Here is a 22,446-nt window from a genome sequence, read left to right as displayed (position 1 = left end):
ACCACTTTCCTTTACCTTTCATTGATCAAATGTTAGAACGACTATCCGGTCATAAATTTTATTGTTTCTTAGATGGTTTTTCAGGTTACTTTCAAATACCGATAGCACCAGAAGACCAAGAGAAAACAACTTTCACATGTCCCTACGGAACTTACGCATATCGACGCATGCCATTCGGTCTATGTAATGCGCCTGCAACATTCCAACGTTGTATGGTGGCCATTTTCCATGATATGATAGAAAAGACAATGGAAGTCTTCATGGATGACTTTTCCATCTTTGGAGATTCATATGACCAATGCCTCCATAATCTTGAACGAATGCTATCCCGATGTGAGGAAACTAACCTCGCCCTTAACTGGGAAAAATGCCATTTCATGGTAACAGAGGGAATAGTACTCGGTCACAAAATCTCAAGCGAAGGAATGGAAGTTGATCGAGCAAAAATAGAAACTATTTCTCGATTACCTCCACCATCCTCCGTAAGAGCAATCAGAAGTTTCTTAGGGCATGCCGGATTTTATAGAAGGTTTATCAAGGACTTTTCAAAAATTTCGAGGCCTCTAACAAAATTACTTGAAAAAGATGCACCCTTCATCTTTGACAAGGAATGCAATCAAGCATTTCTAACCCTCAAAGAAATGCTAGTCAATGCACCCATCATGATAGCGCCTGATTGGAAATTTCCTTTCGAAATCATGTGTGATGCAAGTGACTTTGCTGTTGGAGCAGTCTTGGGACAAAGAAAAGAAAAGCATTTCCACCCAATCTATTATGCTAGTAAAACGCTTAATGATGCACAAGAAAATTATACAACTACAGAAAAAGAATTACTAGCAGTGGTGTTTGCTTTTGATAAATTCCGTTCTTACCTTGTTCTTTCTAAAACTGTAGTCTATACAGACCATGCAGCCATCAGGTACCTCTTCAAGAAACAAGACGCAAAACCCCGTTTGATCAGATGGATTCTACTCCTCCAAGAATTCGACATCGAAATCAAGGACAAAAGAGGAGCAGAAAACACTGCTGCAGATCATCTCTCGCGCCTAGAAGACCCAGCTTTGGAGACAACCAGGGACGAGCAAATCAATGAGAAATTTCCAACAGAATCCTTGGAGATGATGGAGTGTAGACAAGAGCCATGGTATGCCGACTATGCTAATTACCTAGCTAGCGGTATAGTCACCAAAGGATGGCCACATCATCAAAGAAAGAAATTCTTTGCTGATGTAAAGCATTACTTTTGGGAAGACCCCTATCTTTTCAAAATGTGTGCCGACCAGCTCATCCGAAGGTGTGTCCATGGTAATGAAGCACGAAGAATTCTCCGTCATTGTCATGAAGGTCCATACGGAGGACATCATGGCGCCGCAAGTACCGCACGAAAGGTATTTGATTCAGGGTTTTATTGGCCAACCATTTACAAGGATGCACAAAACCTTGTAAAGACATGTGATGCCTGCCAAAGATCAGGTAATATTTCTTCCAAAAACGAAATGCCTCAAAATGGCATTCTCGTTTGTGAAATCTTTGATGTGTGGGGACCCGATTTCATGGGACCTTTCCCGCCATCAAAAGGAAACAAATATATACTTGTGGCAGTCGATTACTTGTCTAAATGGGCGGAGGCCGAGGCTCTCCCAACAAATGATAGAAGAGTAGTGGTAAAATTTCTAAAAAAATTATTTTCTCGCTTCGGGACACCAAAAGCTTTGATAAGTGATAGAGGTACCCATTTTTGCAACTCGAAAGAATATTAACAAGGTATGGGGTCTATCACCGGGTCTCAACAGCATATCACCCTCAAACAAATGGGCAAGCCGAAGTGACTAATCGAGGTTTAAAACGAATACTTGAAAAAACCGTAGGACTAAATAAAAAGGAATGGGCCGACAAATTAGACGATGCTTTATGGGCCTTTCAAACCGCTTATAAAACCACTATAGGCACAACCCCAAATAAGCTCGTCTATGGAAAAAGTTGTCACTTGCCAGTAGAAATAGCTCACAAAGCCTACTGGGCAATAAAAAATGTGAACTTAGATCTAGAAACTGCCGGTAAAAATCGATTCTGTCAAATGAATGAATTAGACGAACTAAGGAATTATGCATATTCTAACTCCGAAATTTATAAGGAAAGAATGAAAAATTTACATGATAAATATATTAAGTCTAATGAATTTCGGGTAGGAGATCAGGTTCTATTGTTTAATTCACGACTTCGATTATTTCCTGGTAAGCTAAAATCTAGATGGTCAGGACCTTTTTCCGTCACCCATGTTTTTCCGCACGGTGCAATAGAATTAAAACTCGAAATGGGATACCATTTAAAGTCAATGGCCAACGGCTGAAACTCTACAGAGGATCCATTGAGGATGAGGAAGAGGAGATCTCGCTTCAAACGGTTAACGAATAAACTCAACATCGTACCTGACATGTTACGAACAGGAAAGTGTACGTCAAAAACAACCGGTAAGTCTTCTAACCATTTTTGAAAAAAAAGGGGCATGCACACGAGCACAAAAAAAAAATTCAAAAACTTTGCTCGGCACGAGGCCGTGTCCGCTGGACACGGGGCCGTGTCGAGGCAACTGTCGGGATAAAACCCTCTTTTCATAACAGTTACCTCATTCCACACGCCCCGTATTGCCGAAAACGCTCTGGTTCCAGGCAATTTTCCGCAGATTTCCGACGTCACTACCACGTTTAACAACATCAAGGTATGATTCTATCATCTTTAGTAGTTAGATTAGTTACTTGCATGTAGTTAAAACATCAAAAATTAGGGAAAAATCTAGGGTTCTTCGTGTTCATCCGGATCGAACTTCAAATTTTTGATGCAATCTGTTAGTAGCAGTTTAGATTAGTGTAGTAGAAAGTAAATAAACATGTATTGTTGATAGATTCGTTCGATTTCCCACAAAAACCCCAAACCCTTGTTTTTGAACCGAAAAAGACAAAATTGGAAGGGTAAAAGGGTTGTTTTGGGAAAAACGACACTTAGGGTTTCATTTTCGGGGGAAACCGCTGCTATTGGGCTAAAAATTTTCAGGTTTTCGAAACCGGGACGAAAAATGAACTTTTTGGGTTACAGACGCCTGGACACGGGGCCGTGTCCACTGAACACGGGGCCGTGTCCAGCCCACTGTTTGCAGTTTTGCTCCAAATATCCTTGTTTCGTACTAACTTTTGGTGTATTCTTTCAGATGTCAAAGTTCACAAGGTTCAACGCAAGCGAACTCGACGCTAGGGCACGATATGAGACACTCCAAACAAGACCCGAGGAGTATCCTAGGCGAGCATGCACGGACCTGTTAACCATGGTGAACCAGCTAGACCGATTCAACAACATCGTGACAGGGCCACTAGCAGTTGCATTGAACACTCGGCTTCGGTCGGTGCATCAATGCACCATGGAGTTCTACAGTACTTTCAATTTCACCTCGAGGTGTGACCCGTTTGACAATGAAGGGGTTGCATTTCAGTGTGGCGGGACAAGGTACTCGATCTCCATGGCACAGTTTGGAGCTATAATAGGACTGTACGGGGAAGAGGAATCGGGAAATGAGGAGAATACCGGGGGATTACGAGACTTGGATGTAAATGAACGTCAAGCCGCATGGGCTCAGATCGGTGAAGGAATCTACAACCCTAGTAGCACCAAGAGTACCAAACTGAGGGACCCGCTTTACCGCTACATTCACAGGTTCCTCACCTACTCGCTAAACCAGCGTCACGATAGTAGTGGCGTTGTAGGGTTGAAAGATTTGGTTGTCCTTCACTGCATCCACAACCAGAAGCCTCTCGATGTTCCATATCTCTTGTTACGAAACATGCACCTCAATCGCCTTGCTCACGCTCCAACACCTATCTTCTTCGGGGGATGGGTGTACCGTCTTTTCAAGCATTTCACGAGAATTCCAAGGTCCTTTGAAAGGAGTCCATGGTCGGGAAGAGTTGACTACCACATTTGCCGAGCCATGAACTTACTATATGAGGCGGAAGACGGGACGGTGAGCTTCCAAAGGACACAAGGCTATGCATGGAACCCACAAGAGGCCCTAGTTCTCCACGCACCACCTCCCCAATACCAGTACCAACCCCATGGTGATCAGGGTTAATCCTCCTCACAAGGAGGCGGTTTTCCTAACTTTCAAAGCTTACATGACCTTTTGCAGGAAAACCTCATGTGTACCAGGAACACCTACAACCTCGCCAACAACACATACCACCGGGTTGGAGCTATTGAGCGCAACATCAACGATATACAAGATGATATCGGTAGCATCCGGGAGTACATGGCGGGGCATGGGGATGGAGGTGATGATAGCGGTGAAGACATGGACGTTTGAAGGGATAAGAGGCGGGTTGATGGTGAGCCCACAAGTTTAAGTACCCTTTTCTACCAAACAATTTATGGCCTGCGTGCCACTTGTTGAACAATTTACTTTCCTTGACTACTTTTTATTTCCGTTTTACTTTTCTACTTTATGTTTGGAGACAATTAACTATGGTAATGTAGGATGTTTTATGTTTGCTTGGTGTGGTATTAAGTGATGAAACAGGTACAATGCAAGGGTTAGAGTGCTAAACCTTAGCACTTACAGGCCCAAAATGGAGAAACCGGGAGACGAAACCTGTTTTTTCAGGCTCACAGACTGTCCACACGGGGACGTGTCCAGCCGACACGCCCCCGTGTTCATCTCCCAGACCTGCTGTTTGGTTACTGACCTGTAACTATTTGCTAGACACGGGGCCGTGTCCAGCCGACAAGCCCCAGTGTTCATCTTCTGTAAGTTTTCAATACTGGCAGTTCGCCACGGGGTCGTGTCCAGTGGACACGGGGCCGTGTCCAGACTACCAGTAACATAAATCTTTGCATTTTAACACCACACCACACCACAAATCCAATCAACCTAAAAATTTATTTTTGGGACACATTGAGTACAATGTGTAATTTAAGTGTGGGGGGGGGGGAAGCTAACACTTTGAAAGTTTGCAAGTCCTAATAACAAGCCTTACACAAAACTCTATTGGAACCGCTAAACACCCCAAATTTTTTTTCAAAAATTTTCATATTTTTTTTTTACTTGTCTAAAGTTTAAGTTGGGAATCACAAGTTTAATAAGGTTATATTTTTATGAAATTTACAACCGAGAGCGTCGTGATAACAAAGAACCAACATAAGAAAATTACGAAACGGCATAACAAGTCTAGTTAAAATTCGATTATATATACTTGATCACATTAAAAACCCATTCCCACAAAAGTGAGTTTTGAGCCTTTATTGAGCATACAAATTTACATCTTTAGACTAAATGCTCATTTTTCGTTTCTTGTGTGAATGGCCGCTTGGTTCTTACAACTCTAGAACTTGCCACGACGATTCATTCCCGGTCCTTACCAACTTAAACCCAAGTAAGTAAATGATGGAGGCATTAGGACTAACTATTTTTCTTTCTACACCATTATTTTTCAATTTTTTTTTACCACCTACCCAAAATCCCCCTAGTTAACCCCTTTGAGCCTAAACCTTTCATTTCATTACCCTAAAACCCTTTTTACCCACCAAAAACCTTTTTATTTTTCACCCCTTATTTTAGTAACAAAGCTCGGTTTTTCGCAAACTCGTTCTTTTATGTGACTTAAAAAAAATTAAATATATATATATATATATATATATATGATGATGATGAAGTTCAAAACAAACAAAGCTATACCAACAAAAGCTTGTTTGGAGAAATACTTCAAAATAAAAAGTCAATAAAATTTTTTTTTACGAAAACCGACGCTTTTTACGCTTTTCGCCCTTTTACTAACCAGTAACCCAACCACCCACCTTTAGCCCAAGCCTAACCCTTCACCCAAAAAGTCCTCTTGATATTTACAAAGGTAAAAAGTTAAAAAGGAGGAGGATTGATTGCTTGGCAAGCCTATGGAAGGCGTGAGTTCCATGCCGCTCTCGAGTGATTCACTAAAAATACACCTACGGCCGAGTGTTGAGTGATTTATCCCGTGAGGTATGTGAACTTGTATATAAATGGAATTTTAAAAAAAGGCATGTTATGCCCAAATAAGTAATTTATCCTATGAGACGTTTCAATAAATCATAACGAATAGGATTGTGAATAAATAAAAATAAAACCTAAAAAGATCTTGGATTCCCGACACTCTATGACAAGCCAAAAACTTTCTCTTCTACCTATTCCATTTGGGAGTTTAAGCCACATTTTAAAGAGTTTTGCTTGAGGACAAGCAAAAGTTCAAGTGTGGGGGTATTTGATGTGTGTAAAATGCAACATATAAATCACATCAATTAAGGCATAAAACTAACCCTTTTTAAGTACTAATGTTGGAAAAAGAGTGTTTTTGTCTTCCTTTTGTATTTTCAGGATGAAATGAGCTCAAATTCACAAAAGAAGCAAAAAGACAACTAATTCTAGCATAAATACAAGGAAAGGAATAAAAGTAGACTGCCCGGACCCTCAACGGCATCCTCCAAAGCAAAGAAGAGAAAACAGAAGCCTGAACACGCCCCGTGCTCAGCCAGCACGGGGCCGTGCCCAAGAAGCAGCATAAAAGACAAACTGGTAGAAGCTTCCATTGCCCACCACGGGGCCGTGTCCAGTGAGCACGGGGGCGTGGTGAAAGTACAGCATGCGCATTAATTGTAATTGCGAATTACAATTAATGAGGAGAGAGAGTGTCAGACGGGCACGGGGGCGTGTCCAGCGGACACGGGGCCGTGCCCAGCCTTCTGTTCAGCCTATAAATAGGGGTGCTTGGTTTCATTTCAACTCATCCCTTGGCACACCACCTCTCTCACACTTCATCCACCACCCACCACCACCATAACACCATCATCCACCACCATCATCCATTATCCATCATAGAGTGTGTGAGTCGTCTCGGGATCCAAGATTGATCGTAAGAGTTCTTGACAATCAAGGCCATGTTTGCCTAAGTCTCTTACATCACTTGGTGAAGACAAGTGTTTAGTATAATACTTTTTATTTTTAATCTTTTGCACTTTTTATTTGGTTTTGTATTAATGACTTTAATAACTAGTTGCTTATGTTGAAGGTGATCTTTCCTTATCGTTTGTCCGTGGTGTCTTGGCATTATTTTACTGTCTATATAAAATAAAAGATTTTCACCATTCAAATCTCCACGGTCTATATGGAGGTATGTTGGCTACCTGGTCGGGGGTTAAGGGAACGGTTTGGTAAGGGTCTTGCCCTTGTTCAGCGTTTAGAGGTCCTGCTTGGGACCTGGGTCAAATTTAGTAGGATCTCCTTCAATCCCCATAGGTATTGGATGGCGGGGATCCAAACTCTTTGACCCCCTCATAAGTTAACTACTATTAATACTATAACCCGGCTATTTAGGACTGTATCCCTGCTGACTCAGACTACTTAGCCGAGGGTAACGTCACCGCCAAAAGCGGGGCCTACCATAATTTGCATTAATAACTTAATTCATTATCTTCCAATAATCCGACCCTTTAGGATTGTATCCTTGCTGACTCAAACTACTGGGTTGAGGGTAACGTCGCCTTCAAAAGAGGGGCCTACTACAATAACTAAGATAATCTCTTAAACAAGTGCAAAAGTGCGAAAATAATCAAAGGTTATACTAATACACGAGTCGGATCCAAATGATTCATCTTGTCTATCTGTTTTTATTTTATTTTATTTTATTTTTCAGCATTTAGTTAGTTTTTATTTTCTTAGTTTAAAAACATTTTTCTCACTTTTTGATTTGATTAGACGTTGAGGATAAACCGGTATTAAAAGCTCTTGTGTCCTTGGACGACCTCGGTATCTTACCAACACTATACTACGTCCACGATGGGTGCACTTGCCCATATGTGTGTTTAGTGTTAGTAAATATCGTGTTTTATAAATTTAAAACTTGGCTAAAGGTGTAAAAAGGGCTTAATTATACATTAAAAATATATTACACTACACACGCATCAGTGATGGTGGTGCTAATGTATAGCGACAACAATAACGGTGGTATGCAGTGACGACAATAATGGTGGTGGTGTGGTGGCAAGTGGTGGCTAGTTGCTATGGTGGCTGGTGGTGGGTATGAGAGAAAGGGGTGAGAATAGAGAGATTTGGTGTTTTTATATTTTTTATTATTGTTTTATTCATTAAAATATTTATAAGTAAATAAGTAAAAAGACTAAAATAACCTTTTGTGTATTGAGCCAACCGAAATTTTTAACGGAGTTAGGGCTAAAGGACATAGCATGTAGGATTTGGAAACATTAAGTACAAAACTCATCAATTTTAAAGGCAAAGGACACCGTCTGAAATTTGTTATAAAGATAAAGGACAAAACACCGTCTGAAACTTATTATAAAGATAAAGGACAAAACTTGAAATTCACTCTTTTAAAAAAAACACAACTAAATCGTTTTTTTTTTTTTTTTGGTTGTTTCCACATTTTGATACAATAGCCTCTTAAAGTGGTACACCTTACATGTTTGTAATGAGGATGGAGTATGGGTGTAAACGTGCCGAGCTGAGCCCGAGCTCAACTAGGCTATAGCTTGAGCTCGTTTAGTATATGAAGGCTGGAGCTCGAGCTTGGCTCGTAGGTAGTTTTTTCAAGATTGAGTGTAACACTCGTTTCCATACTTACTTACCAAATATCTTAAAATATTTGAACGTTTAGGTCCCACAAATGTTTTTTGTCGACATAGAACTTATAAGCCTGAGTTAACTATTAACCCCCAATAAACTGACGTAATAAATTATTACCAATACAACACAATCCAAAACACATCAAAAGTTTTGGGCTTGAGAAACTTGTCAGCTTGATCATGCTTGATCTTTTCCGATAAGATATCTCCAAAGATATCCTCAAGGAGATGGCGGTTTAAGAGTGTTCGGTTCCTCGGGTGGCTCGATCATCCATTCGGTGATTGCTTTAGATTTTACCTATCATAAACACCCACAAAACGGTGAGTATTTATGTTAATAAGTGGGAAAAACTGACAAAAAAACAAATTCGCTTCATCCGGGTGAAAAGCCTGGCTTGCTAGGCATCATGCCTTGCTCACTAGATATGTCTGGCTCACTAGGCATAATGCATGATTTACTAGTTATGCCTGGCTCACTATGTATAATGTCTAACTCGCTAGTTATGCCTGACTCATTAGTTATGTTTGGCAGCTGACTCACAAGTTAAGACTACCTCACTAAGCATAATGTCTAACTCAGTAGTTATGCTTGGCTCACTAGGCATACTGCCTGACTCGTTAGTTATGCCTGGCTCACTAGGTATAATCTCTGACATGCTAGTTATGCGTGACTCATTATTTAATGTCTGGCTTACTAAGATCTTTTAAAACATTATAGTTTATAAGATATGGTAAGAATACGTAAAAAAATTATAAGTTTGTTGTAGATGGGTAAAAGTGTAACTAATTACCTATAACTATGTTAAAACTCATAGGTTTAAATGTAATAAGATGAAGAACTAAAATATAATTATTATTTAAAAGAACAATTTACCCTCATTTTAAGGATGTATTTATAAATTAAGAAGATTTTTTTTTTTTTTTGATATCTTAAAATGCCCCTCCTTCGTGTACAGTATAAATACTTTTTCCTATACATTAATGTTTATACTTTGTCGTACATATCTGTGGCATATCAAAGGTTTATAAATTGATCTGCAAGAACTAAAAAGTTGTTGGGTACAATTGCAATTTACAATCACCAATGCATATATCACAAATACACACAACACAATCCTCGCCAACTATATGCTTCCACAAACCACATCAAATTGCAAAATGCTGTCCACACAAAAATATGTTATCTCAACCAACATTTTCTCGTGTCCCAGTGTGAAGGTGAAGAAGAACATCAATGGAGAAACAAGAACCATTGTTTCCATGGCTAAAAAAGATGACTTTTCTCAAAAGTCAACGCCCAAAACTCCATTAAAGATTGTTTCCCAGGCTGTTGTTGCTGTTCTTGGACTGGGGTTCATTGATGCAGGGTAACTTCAGTTTTCTATATCTTTTTTTTTTAATTTATATAGGATTAGATCAAGTTATAACATATGAAGCATTGTAATTATAAATGTGTAGTGATATTATCAATTTGTGGTCATACAGATTTTTTACACTTGTTCCGGCGAAACTTGTTGAGTCCGGGGGCGAACCCACATTGAGCGGGTCGGGGTCCCCGGACCCCAATGTTTTTTAAAAAATTAGTTGATCCGATATATTAAATTTGATAAGGACCCCGTAAATATAATTAGATAGAGACCATAAAAAGAAAATGAAAGTTGACACAGTGGTAAGCCCCATCTGAGGTCATGAGTTCAATCCTTTTTATAGCTTTTTTTTTAATCTAATTCAAATAGGCCTGCTCCTCTTTACAAGTAAAACTAATTAATTTTTTTAGTTTTATAACTTGAATTTTGTTATTTGTCTATTTGTTTAAGGATTTGTTACTATGAATATTAAGTTAAGAAATTATAATGACATTGTATTTTTATTGTGTTTTTCTAATGAGTAATAATCATAGATTTTTGTTATATGTTTCTCACTCTGACCCGACCCGAACGAGGACCGATCCGAAAATTTTAACGTTTTTTTGTGAAAATTTTAATCTGTATATGTTATTTATGTGGTATAATGGACATATACCACTAGTTAATGGACGTTATATGACTTTTAAACCGTTTGACTTGTTAATCTGGTGACAAAATTACTTACAGATACAGTGGAGATTGGTCAAGAATCGGAGTGATTTCGAAAGAGAATGAAGATTTTCTCAAAGTTGCGGCTCTTGTTGTTGTCCCTTTGTGTTTGTTTATCATATTTTCCATCTCCAAGACTGCCGATGATTGAATTTTAATGGGATCAATTCTCAAAATTTATGGAAAAGTATATTGTCATTCTTAAACTTCTAAACTAAAACATTAACGTTTGAAGATTCAAAATGGGCCTGAAAAAAAAAAAAAAAAAAAAAAAAAAAAAAAAAAAAAAAAAAAAACCCTTAGAAGTTGGCATTACCTTCTCAAGAAGTTAATTTGAAAGCCAAGAAGATTTGTAAGGCTATTCGGTGTAGGGCTCGTCCTCAAAGTGTTCAGGTGCGGTGACGGGCCGGAACAAACCCCCCGGGTCGTCCCCGTCGCAAACGTCCAGGCCAAGACGATGATGACGGACCAACTTTCAAACGTTCTAGCCGTTGACAAAGGCTAATTTAATAAAAAAATTATTATTATTTTTTTCTTTATAAATAATACCATTTACCCCCTTTTCAAACCAAAACAACTCAATCTCTCTCACGTTTTTATACATTTCTTAAAATCGTATAAAGTTTTAGCCATGTCTTCTTCATCGTGGTGCTCGTCATTTTTGGGTGAAGGCGATCTGTTTTTGCAAACGCCGTAATGCAGGCAACACAAATGATCATCGAGGAAGAAGAAGATGAAGAAACCACGTCACAACCGCGAACTAGACAAGCCGCCATAAACCGAGACTGAGAAGGTTAAGTTCTATCGTCTTTATTTTTCGGTGTTAATAATTTAGTTATATTATGTAATGTATTAATGAGTAGGGTTCTGACGGAAAGGGTGTTTTTCCTAGAAAGTCTAGGAAGCGATCTTGTCTATCCGATTGGTGTGTATAAGGGTTGAGATTAAATCAATGGCAGTCTTGTAATAATTAACTATATTTAATAGATTGTTTTAAATGAGTAGGGGCAATTTCGTCCTTATGTGTGTTTTAAACCAATCAAAAATAACCGTCAGAGATATCACATCTCCTTAATACACGCCAATTTCCCTCTCTCTCTTTCTCTCTCTAAACCCAAATTCGGAAACCCCCAAAATCATACCAAAAATACCTAAAATCATGGATGAAGATAAGAGATTTTCCTTGTTCCATATACGTAAGATCAAGCTTTCATTCTACTGCGTGTTTTACAAAGCGATTACGGGTGATTCTTATTTGTAATTGACGGTATTTTGCTGGTTGCAGGGAAGAGATTCAAAAAGCAGTAAACTTTGGAAAGGATATATAGTAGCGGAACAGTTACCGGAAGCCGATCGAAAGCTGGGGCGAAATATGTTGATGTAAAACACATTTGTATGAATCTGCTTGCTGTTAAAACACAGCTGTATGAATCTGAATTGCTGTTAAAACACAGCTGTATGAATCTGAATGATAAAACACATTTGTATGAATATGCTTGCTGTTAAAACACAGTTGTATGAATCTGAATGATAAAACACATTTGTATGAATCTGCTTGCTGTTAAAACACATTTGTATGAATCTGAATGCTAAAACACAACTGTATGAATCTGCTTGCTGTTAAAACACATTTGTATGAATCTGCTTGCTGTTAAAACACACATGTATGAATCTGAATGCTAAAACACAACTGTATGAATCTGCTTGCTGTTAAAACACAACTGTATGAATCTGAATGCTAAAACACAACTGTATGCATCTGCTTGCTGTTAAAACACAACTGTTTGAATCTGAATGCTAAAACACAACTGTATGAATCCGCTTGCTGTTAAAACACAACTGTATGAATCTGCTTGCTGTTCACAACTGTATGAATCTGAATAATAAAACACAGCTGTATGAATCTGCTTGTTGTTAAAACACATCACCAAGAACAAACTGTTAAAACACAGTACCAAGAACATGCTGATAGATTCCAGCAAGAAAACGAAGGAATGATTGATATTACGTGAGATCAGAAATCGAAAACAAAAAATTCCGAAATTTATGTATAGTTAGTTATTGAAGATAATTTCCTAAAATAAAAATATATTGTTAAAGTACATAAATGCCATTTTAGATAAAATCCTTCAATGCCACATGTCGCGTTCTTATTGCTTCCTAGACTTTCTAGGAAAAACACACTTTCCACCGAACTCCTACTCATGTATTAATTATTTATTTTTACGCTCACGTGTAGGAGCTCATGATAGATTAGTGGCCGATTATTTTGCCAATGAACCCGTGTACACGATCGCGATGTTTAGACGTTGGTTCCTGTAACAGTCCAGCGTAACTGCACCATGATATTGTCCGCTATGGCCGGGACTAACCACTGTCGCCTCACAAATTTAAAACGCGTCATGATGGTGAAGGTATCAAGCCCCTTATAAGGAAGTCTTTGTACCCCTTCACAACCAATGTGGGATGTTACAATCCACCCTCCTTACGGGGCCCAACGTCCTCGCTGGCACACCAGTCCGGTCTCTGGCTCTGATACCATATGTAACAGCCCAGCGTAACCGCACCATGATATTGTCCGCTATGGCCGGGAAGAACCACCATCACCCCACAAATTTAAAACGTGTCATGATGGTGAATGTATCAAGCCCCTTATAAGAAAGCATTTGTTCCACTTCACAACCAATGATGTTACAGTTCCGCATGAGTCGTCGACTGTTCTTACGTATAATAGATGACTTGTCGCGGTCTGATCCGTTTTTTACATTACGATACAAGTCACGCTAGAGGCAAAAGGGGATTCACCACTTTACAAAAATTCACAATGGCCATTCGCCAACTGGCATACGAGACGGCACCTGATTCGTTAGACGAGTATTTAAGGATGTCCGAAAGAGCTGCACGAGAATGTTTGTACAAGTTTTGCGAAGGACGATGAATAGTAACCTTATTTGAGTTTGAATGTCATCCTCCAAGCTATTATTATTATTATTATTATTATTATTATTATTATTATTATTATTATTATTATTATTATTATTATTATTATTATTGTTTACGAATTATGATGAATGGTAACCTTATTTTAATAATAACTAGCGGGATTTGTCCGCGCTATGCAGCGGAATTTGCCCGCGCTATGCAGCGGGAAGTCATCCGTATTGGTTCGATTCTTTACGCAGGGGACCGGGGTGGTAATGATTCGTATCTGTATATGACTTGCACTCCGTTTAAAGTCAAGATATGTGCGTACGCCTTTTAGTTTAAGAACGAATACCGATAGTTCATCACAGTACTGTTTTGAATAAAACTTTTTTTTTTTCAAAAAATTTTATGCAACAACAAAAAAATATATTAAACTTAGTCATGTATTCAGCTTTACATAAAAGACAACGAACGCTGGTTATTGAAGGAAAATCAAATTAAATAAAAACTAATTGGGTTAAAGGTGTAGTTTTAAAGTATATACCGATACCGGTTCCTATAATACCGATATCGGTATTGACCTTGTCAGTATTTGTTTTATTCATCATGGTACCATTATGACACCGACACTTGATCAAACCTTTGATACCAAAAAAAAATACTTGATTTCGAACACAACTCGTTTTCAATAAAATTTATAAAAACAAACACTACATATTTAGATTTTTTTTAAACTAATGAAGGCAAATCATCGAATAAAATACAAATTAGTAAAAAAAATAGGTTGAAAACGTATTTCCTACATAATATGATGGTCAACAAAATGAAAAAAGAAAACTATGATATAACATTTGAAATGCTATTAGAAAGAAAAAGAATTAAATATTATTTAAACAGTCAAGTATTTTGATAAAATAAGTTACTGTGCATGCTAAGTTCAAAATCATATGTATAGTGTATAATATATAGTTTTTTATATTTTTATGTAATATATTATAATAGTTTATTATTATATTTACTTTTAATAACATATTTTTAACTTTTTTTCCTTTTTTAAAACCATATAATGTTTTATTTACCATTTTTTTAATATTTTTTCCTTTTTTTAGAACATTAACTTTTTCTCTTTTTTAAAACCATATAATATTTCCTTTATCATTTTTAATATATTTTTCTCTTTTATAAACATATATTAATTTATCAATTAATTTGATACTTCTTTAACAATTTACGTTTATAACTTTTTTCCTAAAAACTTAAGTACGTAGTTATGTTTAATTTTTCCCTCGACATTCCGTTATAAGTTTTGTTAAAAATGAAGTTATACTCAAAACAAAGCATTTATTTGGTATCAAAACGTTATGATAATAAACTAAACCGTTCTAATGGTTTTGCTTTCTAAACAACATGTTTTATTTTCAAATCACATTTTTTTATATTATCATTTGCTCAATTTCACCATAACGCATAGCCTAAAAATACTAGTTAACTTTAAATGTCATAATAACTCATCTATTAGAGCATCAAAAAACAAACAAAATGTAATTAACAACAACAACAACAATAATAATAATAATAATAATAATTAAAAAAATAAATAAGTAATTAAATAAATATGTAACATGCTTGAAGAATAGGGTTGTTCACGAGCTGAACCGAGCCAAGCCGAGCTAGGGCAAACTCGGGCTCCGCTCGATTATAAACCGAGCTGGCTCGGTTTGGCTCAGATTTGAAACCGATCTAGAAATCTAAGCTCGAGCTCGGTTTGGTTTTAAACTGAGCTGGCTTGGCTCGGCTTGGTTTTAAACTGAGCTGGCTCGGCTCGGCTTGATTTGGCTCAATATTGAAAAGAAAAATTAATACATGGCTCTCAAAATTTAGTAATCTAAAATATTATGCAATAATTCAAAAGAACATATTCAAAATAAACTCAACCTAATACATTACAGACCAAAATTAAGTTTAACAACACAAAATACGTTCTTAATTTCAACGAAATATAATATAAGTTCATTAGCATGGTAATCAACCTTTAAATGTGGTATAAATATCAAATTACACTCCTCATCACATGTAAATAATAATCAACTTTTGTGATATATTATAATGTAGGGTCGGAATATAATAGAAAGTTTTTTTTTTGCTAGAAAGGCTAGGAAGTAATCTTGACCATCAATTGATTTAATCAAGGGCTAAGATTAAATGAGTGAAATCGAAGAAAAAAAAAGGAAGCGCGTGGGTTTGTGTAAAAGCATTCTAGTCAATCTAGAGCAATAGTTTCTCTCTCTTCCAATTCCCCCACATTTTTTAAATGTTAATAACTCTTTCATACGACATTATTTTTTTATAAAAATTGCACCAAAAAAAACAAGCGTTTTTTTATCTTTAAAACGAGTATACTATTACTATATTTTCGAAATTTTTTTTCGAAAACCCAGTTGCGTAAAACGCAATGAACAAAAAGCGTAAAAAAATGATTTTTTTTCTAAAACTCAATGTACAAAAAACACAAAGAAATGTGTTTTTCTAAAACGCAATGGATCAAAAAACACATAAAAATGTCTTTTTTCTAAAACGCAATAGCCTAAAAACACAAAAGAAAGTGTTCTTTCTAAAACGCAATGGACTGAAAACACATAAAAATGTGTTTTTACCTAAAATGTAATGGACTAAAAACACTTCAAAATGTGTTTTTCTAAAACGCAATGGACCAAAAAACACATAAAAATCTTTTTTTTTCTAAAATGCAATAGACTAAAAACACAAAAGAAAGTATTATTTCTAGAACACAATGGACTGAAAACACATAAAAATGTGTTTTTACCTAAAACGCAATGAACAAAAAACACTTCAAAATGTGTTTTTCTAAAACGTAATGACCAAAAAAACACATAAAAATGTCTTTTTTTCTAATACGCAATGGCCTAAAAACACAAAAGAAAGTGTTCTTTCTAAAACGCAATGGACTAAAAACACATAAAAATGTGTTTTACCTAAAACGTAATGGACTAAAAACACTTCAAAATGTGTTTTTCTAAAACGCATTGGACCAAAAAACAGATAAAAATGTGTTTTCCTAAAACGCAATAGATAAAAACACAAAAGAAAGTGTTTTTTTCTAAAACGCAATGAGCTAAATGTTTTGTTTCTAAAACCCAATAAACTGAAAGTACAAAAAAGCGGTGTTTTTCATTACTTTGTAAAACGCAATGGCTCAATTCAAAAACTCAGATCGTAAAAATGCAATTCAAAAATTTCTTACATAGATCGAAGCCGATTTCTTTAGATTTCTTTAACGATTAACGAAATTTGAATTTTAGAAACACTTATCAGCAATCGAATCGAACGAATTGAGTGATTCGCTTCAAAATCACGGGAAAAATGAGATATTGTATGAAATTAAATTGGGTTTCTTCAAAAAAGTTGAAGAACACGTTGATTGGGTGTTTCAATGATTGATTGGTGATGAAAATCGCACTATAATGTAGTGATTATTGAGATAGAAAGTGAAGAAAAAGTTGAAGATGGTGGGTTTTGAAGTTACAGAGAGAAGAAGGGAGAAGATTGGATGAAATTGACTAAAATACCCTTTCTCTTTATTTTAAATTTTGCCACATGTCATAATCCTATTACTACCTATCATTTCTAGCCAAAATAAAATTCCTATTTGATCCTCACCCTTATAATGTATATAAAAATAAAATACATTAAAAGTAAAATAATCCGACCTAAGCCGAGCCGAGTTGGTATGCGAGCCAAACCGAGCCAATCCGGCTCGTTACGAGCCGAGCCGAGTTAGGCTCGCTTTCTAAGCGAGCCGAGCCGGCTCGGCTCACTTTCATACCGAGCCACATCGAGCAAGCTTGTTTTGAGCTAAATCCGAACGAGCTCCGAACTGCGAGCTTTTTGGACAACCCTATTGAAGAATACGATTTGGATACTGAGCCACATCGAGCGAGCTTGTTTTGAGCTAAATCCGGATAAGCCCCGAACTGCAACTTTTTGGACAACCCTATTAAAGAATACGATTTGGAGTACTTTGTGAAATCGTCACGTAGGGTAGAACAAACAAATAAAATGTAAGTGGCAATAAATAGTATATAAGCAAATTTGTAATTTTTTATAAAAATTTGAAATATTGAAGAAATTTCTCAAAAATTAAATGTCGTTAAAAATATAAAAATAAAGTTTGATAAGGAAAAATCAAAAATTAAATGTCGTTAAAAATATAAAAAAAGTTTTATAAGGAAAAACATGTATACAAAATTCGGATTTCTATAAAAAAACATTAAAGTGATCATTTTTAAATAAATAAATAACATGCTTGAAGAGCATGTTGGAGTAGGGCTGTTCTAAAAGCTCGCGGCTCGGAGCTCGCTCGAAACTCGCTCGGATTTAGCTCGGAAAAAGCTCGCTTGATATGGTTTAAAAGTGAGCCGAGCCAGCTCGACTCGGTTAGAAAGTGAGCCTAGCTCGGCTCGGCTCGTAACGAGCCGAGTTGGCTCGGTTTGGCTCGCTTTGTAGCTCGGCTCGGTTTAGCTCGAATTATTTTACTTATAATAAATTTTAATTTTATATACATTATGATTTATTACAAAAAAAAACTGATTACTATTTACATGTAGATACGTTTGTAATTTGATATCCATAGTATATTTGAAAGTTGATTACCATACTAATGAACTAATATTGTATTTTGTTGAAATAGAAACTTATTTTGCGTTGTTGAACTTGATTTTGGTTTGTAATGTATTTGGTTGAACTTATTTTTGAATATATGCTTTTAAAGTATTGAATAATATTTTAGGCTACTGAACTTTAAAAGGTATATATTAAGGTTTTTTTTATAAAATCGAGCCAAGCCGAGCCAGCTCGGTTTAAAACCAAGCCGAGCCCGAACTTAGATTTTCAGCTCGGTTTTAAAAACGAGCCGAGCCAGCTCGGTTTATAATCGAGCCGAGCTCGAGCTTGGCCTGGCTCGGCTCGGCTCGGCTCATGAACAGCCCTACGTTGGAGTACTTTGTGAAATAGTCACCAAGAACAAAAAATAAAAATGTAAGTGGTAATAAATAGTAGAGTAAACTGCCATTTTGGTCCCTGAGGTTTGGGCAGTTTTGCCACTTTAATCCAAATCTTAAATCTTTTGCATCTGGGTCCCTATGGTTTCAGTTTTGTTGCCATTTTGGTTCAAAAGTGAAATCAACTCAAATTCCTGAAATTAAATCGTGATGTTTTGTCCTTTTCCTCAGGGGTAATTTGGTCATTACAACTATTATTTTAACAAATTATTAATTAAAATAATTAATCCCTTTAAAAGAAGCACAAACCTGAGACCCCCTTCTCATCACCGCCACTCTCTCCTCTCTCTAACACCACCGCCACCTCCTCCCCCTTCTCACCACCGCCACCTCCTCACCGTACAAATCTCCACTCACCACCTTCATCCCCACCCTTTAAACCCTAGCTCCACCACATTCTGCCACCAATGGATCCCTGCCGGCAATCCCGCACTGTCATCGACCCCAAAGTCCGTCACATCGGCTTCTTCACACCACCGGACTGCTCTCAATTCATTCCCCTACCACAATCCTCCACTTCACCTCACCTCCATTATCGGACCTTTCTCCCTCCGGCTACTCACTCTCTCCGGTCATGATTCCACCTCCCCGTACTCTACCACCGGCGAATCGGCTATTATCGCCGTTAAATCGGTTCTCCGGCGACTCTTTGAATGTAGTTCCGGTTGACAGTTACAATCCCTCGTCGTCTGTTGGAGATTTTTTTGAGGAGAAGAGTGTGCGGTCGCCGGACAGGTGGTTCCGGGAAGTTTGCGTCGTCTTTGCCGGCCGGTGGATTTGAGATGCCGCCGGAGGTTAAACCGAAGAGCTTGACTACTGTTTCGGTTGTTAGTAAGTTGCAGGGTAATGTGACTGGTATGATATTGTAATGTAGGAAGTTGTTATTCACTGTTTATGTGTTGATTTTGTAATTATGTTTAGTTAGATGTTGATGATACGAAATTGTTGCGTTAGTTAGTATCGGAGTAATTGTTCGGATAATTTGGTCCCTGAATTGCCTGTTTGATTTGCAGAACGATGAATAATGAATGAAGATTTAGGGTTTGTTGATCGAAGAAGCACATACCCAACAATCATCTTCTGTGCTTCTTTTAAAGGGATTAATTTAATTATTTTAATTAGTATTTGTAATGACCAAATTACCCTTGAGGAAAAGGACAAAATATCATGATTTAATTTGAGGAATTTGAGTTGATTTACTTTTGAACTAAAATGGCAACAAAACTGAAATCACAGGGACCCAGATGCAAAGGTTTGAGATTTGGACTAAAGTGGCAAAACTGTCCAAACCTCAGGGACCAAAATGGTAGTTTACTCTAAATAGTATATAGGCAAATTTGTAATTTTGTTATAATAATTTGAAATATTGAAGAAATTTATCAAGAATTAAAATTCGTTAAAAATATAAAAATAAAGTTTTATATGGAAAAATATGTATAAAAAATTCGGATTTTTTTTTCAAAACAAATTAAAGTCATGTATTTTTTTTAAGTTATAATCTATACTATATAATAAAAGAAACTAGATTTGGGACACTTGTCAATCAAGGAGAGCATCTAAAACCAAGTTTTTTTTTTAATCTTAAAATTTTTTTTTTAATCTTAAAAAAAAATTAACTTGATTAATTGTTTTCGAAATAACTTACGAATAGTTTCCAATTTTTTAGGAAAATTGTCTATAAATGTTTATATAATTATTAAATCCGATTTTTAGGAACTACCATAATTAAGGATTGTTTATAATATTTATAAATTATTAAAGTTGTTTAAAGTTGTAAGTTACGACCTAATTTAACCTATCTTTAAAAATTAAAAAAAAATTAAAAATCTAATATCATATAACAATAAAAGATTATTCTGTGTGTCAGAAAATCTAAAAATTTCCCATTACAAATCTTCTTTAGGTTTATCCTTTTTTTAATTATTTTTGAGCTTTCATGGTTGTCATCTCTTAACTTATAACATCAGACAACATAACCAATGATGCCTAAAATGAATAGAAAACCAAACTGAACCGAAACGAAAAAACATATATTTTTATGTTTAAGTTTAAGTGTGTTTAACCCATGCTATTAGATATTATTAATTTTATTCTTGAATATTAAGTACTTATAATAAAAACATTAAGATGTTTATTTATAATTGAGATAATTTATTTATTGTCTATAACAAAATTTAATATAAAAATTAAACAATCTTCAAAGTATTATAAAAGAAAAAGTCCTAATAAAAAACTTTGAAGAAACACAAAAATAGATTAGAAGGTTAGGGTTATGTAAATATTTTTAGTTAAAAAGATTAAGTATAATAACTTAAATGTAACCATATAAGAAATATTCTTAAATTTGAATTATAATTTTTTATTTTTGAATTTTACTTACTTTTGTTTCAAAAACCGTAATAACCGAAAAACTGAACCGAACCGGTGTAAAAACCGAAAATACCGAAACCGAAAAAACTGAAACCGAACGGTTTTGAAAAACCAAAAATCATTCTATTATTTATTATTTTGTATATAAAATTTATTTATTTAACCCGTGTAATACACGAGGTTATAACTAAAAATATTTACATAAACCTAACCTTTTAATCTATTTTTATGTTTCTTCAAAGTTTTTTATTAGGACTTTTTCTTTTATAATACTTTGAAGATTGTTTAATTTTTATATTAAATTTTATTATTTGTTATAGACAATAAATAAATCATCTCAATTATAAATAAACATCTTAATTTATTTATTATAAGTACTTAATATTCAAGAACAAAATTAATAATATCTAATAGCATGGGTTAAACACACTTAAACTTAAACATAAAAATATATGTTTTTTCGTTTCGGTTCAGTTTGGTTTTCTATTCGTTTTAGGCATCATTGGTTATGTTGTCTGATGTTATAAGTTAGAGATGATAATCATGAAAGCTCAAAAATAATTAAAAAAAAGGATGAACATAACCATGAAAGCTCAAAAATAATTAAAAAAAAAGGATGAACCTCAAAAAGATTTGTAGTGGGAAATTTTTAGATTTTTTGACACACAGAATAATCTTTTATTGTTATATGATATTAGAATCATCTTTTTTATTTTTTTTTATTTTACAATGTATCATCTATTCACCCCGTGTGATACACGGGGTTATAACCTAGTAAATAGGTTAAATGAAAAACAAACTTAACTATAAGAAAATAAAATAAAAATAATTAAAGTTAAATAGAAAGAAGATTTTTTCAAAGAATAAGGGAGATCAATCATCTTTTTCTTGCTAAATCATGACGGCCAATCTATGCTCGAAGTTTGACCTCCATCGCGGACTTCACTCATGGTTTTCTTGCTAAATCATTGTTCCCCAAGTTGTTGTTGATGGTCAATCCATGGTCCAACTGTGCCACTGACCACGATCTATCAGTTATTATTAGTTTCTTTAACATTTTGTCTTTCCGACTTCATCAAACTTGGTACGATCGATGCATGGCTTGACCGAGAATCAACCGCGATGATTATGTATAATATTTATTTGGTTTGCCTAATTCACTTATCGATAATTAGGATATCCTTTTATATAATTGGAGTATGTAGCGTATATAAATAATTATATTTAGCATTTGTATCATATGTTTATATCTTCCTTTTTCATAAAAAAAGCATACTTCATAATGTGTCCCATGTAAGCATGCACAATACGTTGTTTAAATTTTATTTTAAATACAATATCTAATT

General features: G+C 35.6%; 1 protein-coding gene across 1 annotated transcript; it reads left to right on the top strand.

Annotated features, from left to right (window-relative positions):
* The first annotated feature begins 9,712 nt into the window (after nucleotides 1-9,712).
* LOC110928910 lies at nucleotides 9,713-11,023 on the top strand. Its single transcript, XM_022171959.2, has 2 exons — nucleotides 9,713-10,019; nucleotides 10,746-11,023. The coding sequence occupies exons 1-2, from the start codon at nucleotides 9,781-9,783 to the stop codon at nucleotides 10,876-10,878; spliced, it is 372 nt and encodes a 123-aa protein (XP_022027651.1). The 5' UTR covers nucleotides 9,713-9,780; the 3' UTR covers nucleotides 10,879-11,023.
* Nucleotides 11,024-22,446: the final 11,423 nt, after the last annotated feature.

This window comes from Helianthus annuus, chromosome 3 (genome assembly GCF_002127325.2).
Source record: "Helianthus annuus cultivar XRQ/B chromosome 3, HanXRQr2.0-SUNRISE, whole genome shotgun sequence".
Taxonomy (NCBI): domain Eukaryota; kingdom Viridiplantae; phylum Streptophyta; class Magnoliopsida; order Asterales; family Asteraceae; genus Helianthus; species Helianthus annuus.
Note: the sequence above shows the minus strand (reverse complement) of the source record. Positions and strands in the feature narration are given on the sequence as shown.

What these genes read in the sequence shown, in the direction of transcription:
- LOC110928910 (XM_022171959.2), top strand. Translation starts at nt 9,781, where the DNA reads ATGCTTCCACAAACCACATCAAATTGCAAAATGCTGTCCACACAAAAA. An exon ending in CTGGGGTTCATTGATGCAGG is followed by an intron (nt 10,020 to 10,745) that starts GTAACTTCAGTT and finishes AATTACTTACAG; the next exon opens with ATACAGTGGAGATTGGTCAA.